Below are 12,659 nucleotides of genomic sequence, written 5' to 3'. Positions count from 1 at the left end.
ACCTAGTTATTGATTTACATAAAAGAGATTTGTCCATTAATACTCAACTCTGAGAGAAAAGACAATTCTCTTTTCTCAGGCTAGAGAAGTGCCATCAACCCTCTGGTGCCATTCTGCTCTTACCTAACAAGCCCATTGCAGAATCTGTTACTTGACTCCACATCCCTTTTGTCTGCATCTGGACTTATCTTTTGGCTCAATTCTATTACTATCTAATAAGCACATTACAGAATTGAGCCCCTGATTCTATTCCACTTTGCCTGCTTTTAGATGACTCTTTCTCTCAGTCACTTTTTCAGCGCCCCATACTTTTAAACATTAGCATGAATACACAAGTGAACGCAGAGGAACAGGTCACCAGGAGCTGCCATCTCTGTTCGATAAGGACATAGAAAGGCAAAACCATGGCTGATGAACAGGTCAGGCAGAAGTAGCTTCTGGCTACTTCTGATCAAGAATCAGTATATGGTAGGCAGTGAGACACACCTATGGGGCACTGACAGGTTTGTTCTTTCTGGTTTCTTTTCCTGCCTCCTCAGAAAAAGGACAGAGAAGAAAACAAAGAGAACCATGCATGCTATAAGAGAACAGCTGATTCCTCCACAGCTACACAGTGGTTTCTTCATTATCTTTATTTCTCCATAAAGAAGGGAATAAACTTCAGAAAATAAAGTCTGAGGATAAGTAAGAATGCCTGCCAGCCAACCATGCACTCTGGTTAACCATATTAGAAGCTCCATAGACTAGAATTGTGCATATTTTTATTAGAAAAGAGCACTTATTTTTTGCTTTCTTCCTGTCATAAAAAAGACAGCTAAACAGCAACAAAGGAAGATGAGAAAAGGAAGTCTGAGGTCCGCAAATAGTAACTGAGTTTTTAATGGCAAGTTACAACCACAGGTTGTAATTTAGGAGTCTTTACCAATGTGCTCCTTATGAACTTTCTTTAGCTCCCTTGAGAAAAGAGGCACAAGTCAGAACTATCCTAAAATCAACCCTAAACAACAATGTCGCAGAACAGGTGGCAATAAGCATTTAAGTAAACAGATGATTCCTGATCTTCTAGAAGTTAGCAGCACTCCATCTCTCCTTTGATAAGAAGGGGCAATGATGTTTACAGAACATACTTGTTTATGATTAACCTATTTGCTTTTATGGAATATGTAATGTGAATAGTAAAAACTACACTTGACTGCAAATGCAATCTGCATTACTAGCAATAAGTCCATTTGATTCGGTTTAAATAAACTTCCATCTTCTTAAGTTGCATCCCAGCTTGTAGGTTTTGACATGAAGTTATAAAAAACAGCTTTGAGTGTTGTGAGCTGTTACCCACAGGGCCCATGGCTGGGGGAGCTGCAACAGATCTGTAGAGAAAACCGAGAAGCAAAGTGCCAATCGAACTCCAAAAGCTTTATTCTTCACTTGTCAATCAAAAGGGAAGACTCATGGTAGAAATAACCAAAGGACATCAAACTGTTCTGCAGTCTACATAGAGGGCTCATCACAACAAGGATACTGCCTTTACTAGCACTGATGTCACCTAGAGGGAAAAGAAAAAACTTATTATATTTGAAGCACAGAAGTTCTAATTAGGAAAAAAGAAAAGATCTCTTCAGTTTCCAGGCTTGCCACGCAGCAAGGAAAGCATGGTAACAGCTTCTCTGCAGCTGTGGAGACAAAATAAATCTGAGTAGCACTCTGGGGTTTGGCCAGTTTTTCCCTGCTGGTCACTGAGTGCTTTCCAAAAAAGAACAGGGTGAGAAGTCAGTGGAAAAGATCCTTTGCTATTCCTTCCAAGAAAAAAAAAAAAGAAGCAAAATATAATGACAACATGAAAGGAGTAATAAGCTTTCTAGCCTACCGTTTATAAGTAGTCTTGGACCAATTTGCATGATTTTACTCATAGATGGAGGAGAAATATCCACATATGCATAACGTTACAAAACCCTCTCTCATATGACACACCCAACTGTGGCAATGCAATCCCCAAAATTGTAAAAAGACAAGTATCAAACATAGTGAAGGAGGAAGCTTGTCTGTGATCACACCATTCCAGGCTGCTGCCAGAATATTACCTGGGTTTGGCACACACTCCAAGAACAATCAAGAGGGAAAAGCACAGAGTTCTAGAAGCAAAAGAACTCAGTGTCTTCTGTTCCAACCAAAGCTCAATTTTACATTTCAAGTACTTCTACATGGAAAAGAGATCAGATAGTAGAGAATTTTTACTGCCTGTGCTAGCACAGGCATATTCCACAGCTGAAAGTTGGCCATTAGACAAAACAAGCGTTGAAATAAGATGTCATTTGGTTTTCTAACGGCAGGAATAATTAAACATTGGCTGAGTTTTAAGAAGAGGTGACAAACACACCATGATCTAATGCTAAGATAAGATCAATTTCTCAGAGAGATGTTTTAATTTATCTTCCAGGAAAGCTCCAAAGACTGCCCATGTGGGGCAATCACACTGGATAACCTCAGTATTCCATTTTGGCTTGGGACATAAAAGATCTACAAGGTTGCAAAGACAGGTGGAGAAAAAGGAGTATTTTTGTTACTCTCAGAAAGCTTGTAGCACTACAGTTCAAGAGACAGTCACTGTTAAATGAATTGATTGTAAGTCAGCTTATTCAAAGATCATGGAATAGTTTTTTTCAAGCAGAAATTACTAAATGTACTGGCTGAGGAACACACAGGATCTTCAGGTAGGTAAAAATTTACAGCTGGAGGTAGCCCACTGCACTGATTGCCCTATAGAAGGGGCTCTCCAACACAAACCTAAGTTGGACTAAGGAGGTTCTTGGCCTATCTCTGTATTATGTTTGCAGTTTTCCTGCTGGCATCAGCTGAACATTTCCTATACAACAAACAGACACAGCAGGGGAGCCTTCAGGTTTACAAACATTTCAGTCCAGCTCTTCATGAGCAGCAGCTGAATTTAACTTTATACACAACAAATGGTCCATCTACCCCAAAATCCTGCCTCTACAACTTGCAGTCCCCTCAACCAGCCCCTTAGACTGCTTGTTGAGATTCTGCTACTGTTTCCCCCTCCATCTCTCATTAATTAACAAAGCCACAAAGTCGTGGAATCTACTGATAAATCCTTCCCTGGGCACCCACAGCAAGAGAGGGAAGCTAGTCAGAATTGATGGGGTCTGCTTCTGTTCCCTCACCTTGTCACATCTCCAAGCAAGCACCCCTGGGTAGCACTCACTAGTTCCCTGCATGCCTTAGAGCAGAAAATGTCATTCAGTGATGCTCAGTATTCTCTATTTTTACTCTCTGACTCTCAACCTCCATCCCACTAGACCTGCCACAATACTTCAGTTTTTCTCACATCTTTTTATTGTCCCTCTGCTTTCAGAGGAAGATAGCATTTAGATTTGTTAGGGACACATTAACACCCACTCCTCATGGAAAAAAAATAACAAAGACATTCCACCCGGACAAGTGAAAGGAAGCATAATGCATTTGCCCCACTCCAATGTTCTCCTAGATTATAGCTGATTTCAGTTGTTTTCCTCAGGTGGATCCAGTCTACCTATTAAATAATCTTCACTCCTAATTTCCTCCTTTGCATCTATTACATCCCTTGAGGAAAAAAAAAATAGAAAATACACGTATTACCTTTAGCATGAAGATTCACCTCTTGTAAAGCCTGAGTCATCACTTGATACCAGAGGATACAGTGAGTTGCTGTTTGCTACCTACCCTCTGCAGACCAACCACGGTCTTGTACAATTCCATCATAAACCTTTACAGCCATCTCTTCTAGAAAATGAAGAATCCTTTCTATGAGGACTTTGTCTTCTACCTGAAGTAGAAAATGCTAATAAAAGCAGCTCTGACAAATACTGGTTATCATCCACGTGAAATCTTTCATTACAAATATCATAGCATTTAAAACTAATTATGTCAGCATGATATGGAAACAGATAGTGCTTGAAATGTGCCCCTGGATGAGGGTGACAGTCATTTATAAGCAACAATCACTTTCACCTCAACTTCCTGTTTTTCTCCTTCAGTGCAGTCAGCAAACATACAATGATTAAGCTAATCCTTTATGGAAATCCAAGTGGGCTGTGTTTGACAAAGACACCCTCACTCAATGAAACTAAACTGTCACAGGGTAAGAAAGACAATTTAGTCATGAATTAATGATGGGTGAACAGGAAATAAGTTGGAGGAATTGGCCTTTTTCCCAAAAAAAGAAGGATCACCAGTGGAGTTTCGCAAGGATCTCTTCTGGGATTAACACCTTCCATACTTTAAAGCAAAATCTAGCAAAGAAGTTTGACACTTATGTGACAGAGTTTGCTGACAATGCTTAAAGTTATTCAAGGTTGCAAAAGCAATGGCCAGACATCTGAAGAAGACTTTAATGATACTGTTTAAGTGGGCTGTAAAACAGCAGGTAAATGTAAAGTGATGCACAGTATTAAAAAAAAACACAATACGTACACAATGACAAATTCTGAACTAGTTATTACTGCTTAAAAGAGTGACTAGAGTTATCAAAGTTCCACAGAAGTGCCTACTCAATTCTTAAAGATTGTCAAGAAAAAGCAGGCAGAAGATTAAAGAAAGAATATGCCATGTAAGTTTACTGGGTGGCATATGCTGAAATACTGTAGCTGCTCCTGGTTATTGTAACCCAACGCCATTCCCTGGATTCCTGCACCACTGTCTCCGATCAGGAACACACCTGCAAGAGGTGCAAAGAAGACAGCAAGGACAATGAAAGGGGTAGTCACTTCTTTCTGAAATGGCTCCGGAAAAGTCACAATCAAGGGATGGTAAATAAAAGAAAAAGTCATCAACCTGTAAGTCACACAGAATAACATGGGTTCTCTTTTTCACTGCCTCTTCCAATACAAGAAGTAACAAGCAAGGCATGAAACCAAGCAGGCAGAAAGTTTAAAAGCAAACAAAAATAAGTGTTTTTTCCACACAAAATGTGTTTAAGCCCTACGACTCAGCCACAGGATGTTGTGGATGCTACAAGCATACATGACTTCAAACACTGATTGGACAAATTCATAGAAGAAAAAACCCACTGGGGGCTCTAAAAACAAATATCACCTCTAGTTCCGGAAACCTATGAGCCACAAATTACTGGAGGCTGGGAGAGGCATTTCCTCAATATACACTATACTCTTCTCCAAGCATCTGTTCTTGGCAGCTCGGAGAGGCAGGATACTGGGCGAGAGGGATCTTTAATGTGACCAAGTACAGTCATTCTCACATTCTTGCGTAACTCACGAGAAAGTGCAAACATTAATCGTATGCACGTCGGAACTATAAGCACTGCAAAGGACCAGATTTTCAAAGGCCTTCAGGTCAGTACAGTGATTAACTGCTGCAGTCACAGTTTGATAAGGACTTCTTTCAACACTAGAGCAGCTTAGCCTCTCCCAACCACAGACTCGTGCAAATGTATGGCAAACAAAGAGATCTGAATTCAATCCAGAACGGTTCGCTGCAGCTGTGCACACTGTTGCACTGGCACTGCTGAGGGCATGTTACAGGCTTGGAAACAACAGGGCTACATAAATCAGAAGTGGCCCCAAAGGAAATACTTCTCAAGCTACAAGCTGGATCAGTGAAAATGGAGTATCTCTGTCTTCTGGATCTCAGAAGGCCTTTTTTACCACACACACACACTACCAACTACCGACATTTAAATAAACACTGGATTATTGATATTAAAGACAGAAATGCTGTTTGTTACATTTGTCCAACAAATTCATTTCTCTGCAGTTGTTTACCACACTTACAAAACCTTACATGAAAGACACAAGGGGAGAGGGGGTGAGAGGTTCTCCTTAAAAGTTTGGGGAGTATCTCACACATGGTTGAGTAGAAGCTTTCTTAACTTTAGCTGAAAAACTCCTCCTCCATCCACCAAATACCTGCCAGCACACAAAGATCTGCTCTTACAAGTCACATCAGGTCCCAGTCAGAGCACCCAAGTCAAACACAAATTGGCACTATCTCCCATTAAAAAGCCTTGCGCATCTCAAAAACTGACAGTTCTGAATTTGCAGCATTGGGGTTGTTCTGATGAAGCTTCCCAAGTGTTCAATACATTATTCAATACATGGCATGTTCTGTGTGCACGATTTGTAAGTTTCATTCACACTACCAAGAATGGAAATAATTTCCTTCAATTTCCATGTCAATGTCATAAACAGTACATCAAAACAGTACAACAAACACCTTGCTATTGCATTTGGTTGCTCTACAAATTTGTCCATTTAATGGACAGCTGGGAAGATACTGGGTGACTTCTTCTGATTTTAGATTTTTTTTTCCTGAATAAAGATTGTAGCATACCTTAATGGTTTCAGGAAAGAATAAACATCAAAAGCAGTAGCCCCTCTTAAACACCTGGCTTAATAAAGCACTAGAGAATAAAATAATAGACCTCTCCTCTTCAAGGGCCCAGTCTGATAAACCTGTATTCAAGAGGTATCCACTAGTCCAAGCCAAAATCTAAGGCTCCTATAATTGAAGGCAATATAATACAGCTTTTCTAGGAAAAAACACCCAAGAAATTATTTTAAAAATAGCATAAACCTGTGCATCTGCAACAATGACGTAAACTTAAAACACCTTTTCAAAAAAACCCCCAGTTTTTCTCTTTGCTCCAAAAAATGGCAAAACAGAGCAATGAATTACTGCATCCCAGGAGTCTTCATACTTACGGTATTTTCTCCTTTTCTTCCAACAAACAAAAAAATAGCATTAGTTGTCACCTACATTTTTCAACTGCAAACTGTCATCTCCCATTTTTATCTCTTGTAAAATTAAGACTATCAAACCAAAGTGCTGATGATCCTGAACTTTGGTTTAGGATCTCTTTGGTCTCTCATCCTTGTAATCCTAAGCAGCAATCAGTAGATCCTGTTTTTGTGGGTATGAAAGACATGAAAGTGGACATACTGAACTTACACACTCTCACATGTAACAAGCCTGTGCATTTTCAAGTCTCTGCAAAGGTACGGTATGTTTCCTAAATAAACCACCTCTGGAATTAAGACCCAAAAATGCTGGAAAATGCTTCATAATTATCATCACGATTAGGAGCGACCTAAGGAGGGTTACTAGAAAGATGCATTCTGTGATTAGTAACACCAGCCAGCACACAGCACACACCCGATTTCACCGCATCCTCCCTCGCCTTCCCCGGCACGCGGGCAGACTCCCGGCACGGCGGCTCCCGCACCACTCACTCACGCCACGCCGTCAGCACCGACACGGACACGCCACCGCTCCCACCCTTCCTTCTTCTGGGGGCACCTACCTGCGGGAGCGCACGGAGCGTGCGAAGATGCTCGGAGGCTGCCGCCGCACCGAGCGCCGCCGCTCCCGCCCCGCGCCCCCCTCCCCGCGCCCCCCGGCCGCTCTCCCTCGCCGGAGCGCCGCGGTCCCGGCCCGGGGCGGGCGCGGACCGGCTCCGCCACGCGGAGCGCGTCTCCATAACAACGGCGACCCCCGCCCCGCGCCCCGGCTTTACCCGCTCCGGCGCCCCCGCGACCCGGGCGTCCTCCGGCTCCTTCCTGCCGCCGCCCCCCAGCAGGGCGGCTCTGCGCTCCGCCGCGCTGCCGGACACCGCCCGCCCGGGCTCCCTCCGCGCCGGCGGCGGCGGCGCCGCTTTGTCCCCCCGAGAGCGGCCCTTCCTCATCGCGGCGGCTTCTCCTCCTCCTCCTCCTCCTCCTCCTCCTCAGCGGCGGCACGGCCGGGGCCCCATGGCGGGCGGGGCGGGCGGCGGTCACGGAGCGCCGGGGCGGTGGGGCGGCCGCGGGCACCTGCGCGCGGGGCGCGCGGGCGCGGACATGCCGCGCGCTCCCGCTCCCGCCGCCTGTCAGCGAGCGCGGCCGCCGCGGCGCCGCCCCCGCCTCCCGCCCCGCGTGCCGCTCGCTCTCGCGAGAGCAGCAGGCTCGCGGCGGGGAGGAGGAGCGAGACTTGAGGCTTGAGGGCGGGCGGGTGGCGGAGTGTGGGGGAGATTCTGCGGCCGGGCTGCAGGTAGGGCTGTCCCGGCCAGCGGTGGCCCTTCCGGGGAGAACAGCCTCTGCGTCCGTGCCAGGGCTCCCTCTTAGGAGGAGGCTGGGAGGTGGGAGCTCAGGATGCGCTATGCGGGAGTGTCACGCGGGCGTGAGGGCAGCCTTTGTGTCCCACAGAATCAGACTCCCTCCCTGGCGATATTTCAGAGCCGTCTGGATGCAGTGCTGTGCCTCGTGGTCTGGGGCGACCCTGCCTGAGCAGGGAGGTTGAAGCAGATGACCCACTGTGGTCCCTTCCAGTCTGACTCATTCTGTGGTTCACAGAATCGCAGAACTGTAGAATCACAGAATCGCAGAGTCACGGCACGGTTCAGACTGGAAGGGACCACAGTGGGTCATCTGCTCCAACCTCCCTGCTCAGGCAGGGTCGCCCCAGACCACGAGGCACAGCACTGCATCCAGACGGCTCTGAAATATCGCCAGGGAAGGAGACTCCACAATCTTTCTGGGCAATCTATACAAGCGTGTGGTCACCCACAGAGTAAATTTCTTCCTCATATTCAGGTAGAACTTTCTGTGCGTCATCGTGTCCCTATCATCGTGATCTGCAATCAGCTCAAATGTCCAGCAGAATCCAGCTTCTCTGTTAATAAACTCTTTAATTGTTCCCGAAAATCTCGGGTGAGTGCAGGACCTTCCCAGTGGTGTTACACGTAGACGGTCACATTGGGAAAATGCCGCAGCGTTCCTCCAGCAGGACACAGTGGGACCCAAGCCTGCAGTGCCTGAGTGAGCGGAACATCTCTGGGCATCCCTCATCCATCCACAGGAACTCTGAGCTGCAGGAGAATGCTCACCAGCTGTGCCTCTCCACTTCTTATGTTGTGGATTAAGATGTAGTTCACCATCTTCTCAGTCAAAAAAACAAACCTTCAGAGATTCATTTCCTCAAGGAGTAATAAGAGAATATCGTCATCTTGTGTTTCATCTCAATAATTCACACCCTCTCAGCGTTTTTCTCTTCGCAAATTATTTCTTGAGGGCTTAAGTTACCAGTTTTGCATTTATTTTTCACAAAAAGCAACTTCAAAGTTTTGGGGTTTTTTCTTCACTATTACATAGTCAGGAATCTTGCTGCTACTGCAGAAAAAATAACTCATTTTCCCTTTATACCAAGCTGAAAAGGCTCTTAATCTTCAACCAGGAAATCTAATTGTATAAATTTTTTATTCATTTTGTACAAAGACAACATTTTGTACTTCCCAACGATTTATTGAGGTAGAAGAGTGGGAGCATTTTTAAGTAATTATGAATGCTTAAATGCTTGCTGAAAACAATTTCAGGGTGCTGGATTAGTCACAGAGGCCTTTTTCCATCATAATTGTATATAATCAGAATGGACAACCATGTGGAACTTCCCAGCTGGGAATCCTGCTCTAACTAAATGTAAATAATGTAAATTTATGGAATCTTGGCGTCCTTGTTAATGTGAGTCTATTAAGATGGCACAGTGCCTCATCATAATTTGGCTGGGTCTTTGCCCTGTTGCAGCATAGATGCCAATTAGTTATTTGTTGGTTATGGCCAGTGGGACACCTTGCTCTGGCTCACACCTGTTCGCTTCCTGTGCCAGAAAGGAATTCATGCATACAGGAAGAAAAGTCACAATGAGTATGTGGATAATGTTACCTCTCTAACATATTAAACAAATAAACATGTTAGAAACAAATCTTCAGTTGTTCGTTTTAGACAGAATTGCAAATAATTGCCTTCTGGTTCTGTATTTTAATACAAAAAATTAAAAATATCTTTCATCTCTCCAAATCAAAAAGCCATTTGGCAGTTAATAGGACATTTTATTTGTGAATATATTGTGTTTGGTTTGCTTCTGGCTTATTTCCTTCTGCTTAATCCCTGGTTAGTATTTTGGACTCAAAATGTCTTTCCAATATTTTTGAAACAAAAGAACAGTAAGGTTTCATATTAACAGAATAGGAAAAATACTCCTCATTTTACTGGTTCTCCCATATTTTTTCCATTTAAACATGTCACTGAATATGACCTGAATCTGCAGACCAGTCTGGGTGACCTGATTTTTCTTTTCCATATGAGCTAGTTTTCTGAATTTTTTTTTCCCCAGCTTTAAATAAAAGTGAACGTATCATGAGACGCTTGGCAGGGAAAAGGGGTACAGATGAATGAGGCAGAGCGTGGTATGGTGCCACATCTATGCTCATGATGTTTGTCTCCAGAAATCTTCTGTCACATCAAAAAAAGATTCATCAATAAAGGCTTATAAAGGGGATGATTCTTACATTATCTACACTGACTAACACAGAGCAGGGCACTACAGACAATCTGTGTAGCTCATGTGCTGATACTCAGCTAATGCAGTTTCTCTTTGCAGTTCCAGCTATTTCCTTTCCCTTTATCCCACCTTGCATTTTTTCCATATAAAAAAGGTCTCAGCATGTGCTTCTGATTCAGAAGGTAGCTGGAATGCTACTATCAGGAAAAGTTCTCTTCCATTCTTCTCTAGCTGGTTTAAAGGGACTTTGGTAAGGCAGAACACAGTCTACTCGAACTCAGTCCATAATGTTTTCTGGGATGACAAATTCCTCTGCAACATTTTTATGACTGCTTAGCACACAGCTACAGCAATAATTGCTGGAGCTGGAAGAGAGATATGCAGACTGAAGCTGTGAGGTTAAAACCTCTTTATTGCAAACAGAGTAGAAAATGCTAAACAGTAGAAGTCATTCTGCTGAGCAAGAGAATTTCCTCTTGAAAATGAAATACTTAATCATTTTAATTCCTATTAAATTTGACCATTTGGCAAAATCAGTGCCACACATAACCCAGCTGATCACCTGCTTCCACCGTTTCCAAGGCAGAACTGCATCACTAATGCCAACAAGTTTATCACTGCGTCCTGTCATTTGTCATTCCACTCACACTGTACACACAGCCTTCCCTCTCAGTATTTGTGCTCTGTACGAGACAGAGGAAATGGCTTTGGTTGTTCTGCATGTGAATCTGTCACGCACCTTCTGTTAGTGACCCAGTTCTAATGGTATTCACAGACAAGTTTTGGGCTTTACACTGGAATACTAATGTTTGGCAAATGGCAGTGTGCAGTCAGGCAGGAGGAAGGCACGGGGCTGTGGCATGTGGTGCTGTACCTGCACAGAATGTCAGTAATGACAAGTAATTAACAGGCTGCACGTCATCACCGTGACTCCTGCCTGTTTCCCCAACTCCACGCCTGTGACAGCATTCTTTCTTCAAGATTCACAAAAAAATAAATAAAACCAGCGTGATACAACAGAGAATACCAGTTATAAGCAAAATAAAAAATACAGGTAACAAAGTCCCATGGAGCCAGTGAGACATGATGGGCAAAGCTTTGACTGAGACTAATCCATTATTCTTTATAGAATGAGGCATCCTTTTGTTCAGTGAAGTTCAAGATCCCTGTGTCAGCCCTGCCAGGGTGGCAATGCATGCTGCCTGCACAGCACAGGACTGCAGCCACACAGTACAGCTCCCCATCACCACTCCCAAGCTCCAGGGAAATGGTAAGAAACAAAGGATTTTCTAAAAGAACACAGGAGTATTAGTAAGTCTGGGACCTTGACACAGTCTAGGCAAAATTTACTCCTTATCTGGATCTAGTGAGGTCTGCTATTTCAGAATCACAGAACATTCTGAGTTGGAAAGGACCCACAAGGATCATCAAGTCCAACTCTTAAGTGAATGGCCCACACAGGGATTTAACCCACAACCTTAGTGTTATTGGCACCATGGTCTGACCAGCTGAGCTCATCTCAGAGTCAAGAAGGTCCACTTTAGACATTTGTGTAATTAATAAAAATACTCATAGTTACATAAGGACTTTTTACAGGAAGGTTGTAAATAGTCATGCTTCAAGGCACAAACTAAACATTGAATTAAGGAGGATTAGGAAGAAATTTCTTGCTAGCAGGTTTTTCCATAAAAGTATATTATACTATATATTATTCCAATGCATCTTCACTGGAGACTACCACTGTTAGTCTGTCTTAGGGACAGACTAATGGAGAAAACCAACTGACACTTGGATGGCAATTACTACATCTAGATACAAGAAAATTCCAGTCATAACTGGATATGATTTGCTTTCCAATAGCTATTTTCCTTCTTTGTATACCATGAAGGACATGTTTGCAGTGATGCAGTATGTCAGTGACAGCTTTGCACTGCTCTAACCTTGTTCTAGGTATCATATTTGCATCTGATAAGGAAGTAGAAGATATAAATATGCAAATATGCAATCGAAGTTTAAAATTTTGGCTGTGAACTATCAGGAGAGCTTAGTGCAATAGTTAACAGCACTTCCTAGCAACAAAAGCTCATCAAATACATTAGAGCTTTAAATAGAGGAAGAGACCAGTGAATGTGCTGCTTTCTCTGTCAGCTTGGACTTGATCATACAGCAATTGCCACAATAGGGCTGCTACCCCTGGGTGTGAACAGAGGACAAATTACATATGCACATAAATATGTATATTTGTGTGTATTTCTGAAAGGGCCAGACAGAGAAGCACGTTAAGAGGGGAGAGATATTGGCCAGCAGAAGTAGATTCAGATCCTAACTGTTCTCACCCT

At 43.5% G+C, this 12,659-nt stretch overlaps 1 protein-coding gene across 2 annotated transcripts in view; it reads right to left on the bottom strand.

Moving 5' to 3' along the window:
• The window catches only part of MAST2 (microtubule associated serine/threonine kinase 2), a 188,646-nt gene extending 180,950 nt beyond the window's left edge, over positions 1-7,696 (bottom strand). For both annotated transcript variants that reach the window (XM_082287513.1, XM_082287514.1), the window contains exon 1: positions 7,526-7,696. In XM_082287513.1, the coding sequence (XP_082143639.1) occupies positions 7,526-7,693 (168 nt within the window). In that variant the 5' untranslated portion in view covers positions 7,694-7,696. The remainder of the gene's footprint in view (positions 1-7,525) is intronic.
• Positions 7,697-12,659: the final 4,963 nt, after the last annotated feature.

The sequence above is a fragment of the Coloeus monedula genome, assembly GCF_965178545.1.
Source record: "Coloeus monedula genome assembly, chromosome: 9".
Taxonomy (NCBI): domain Eukaryota; kingdom Metazoa; phylum Chordata; class Aves; order Passeriformes; family Corvidae; genus Coloeus; species Coloeus monedula.
The sequence above is the reverse complement of the archived record's forward strand: the minus strand, read 5'-3'. Positions and strand labels throughout refer to the sequence as shown.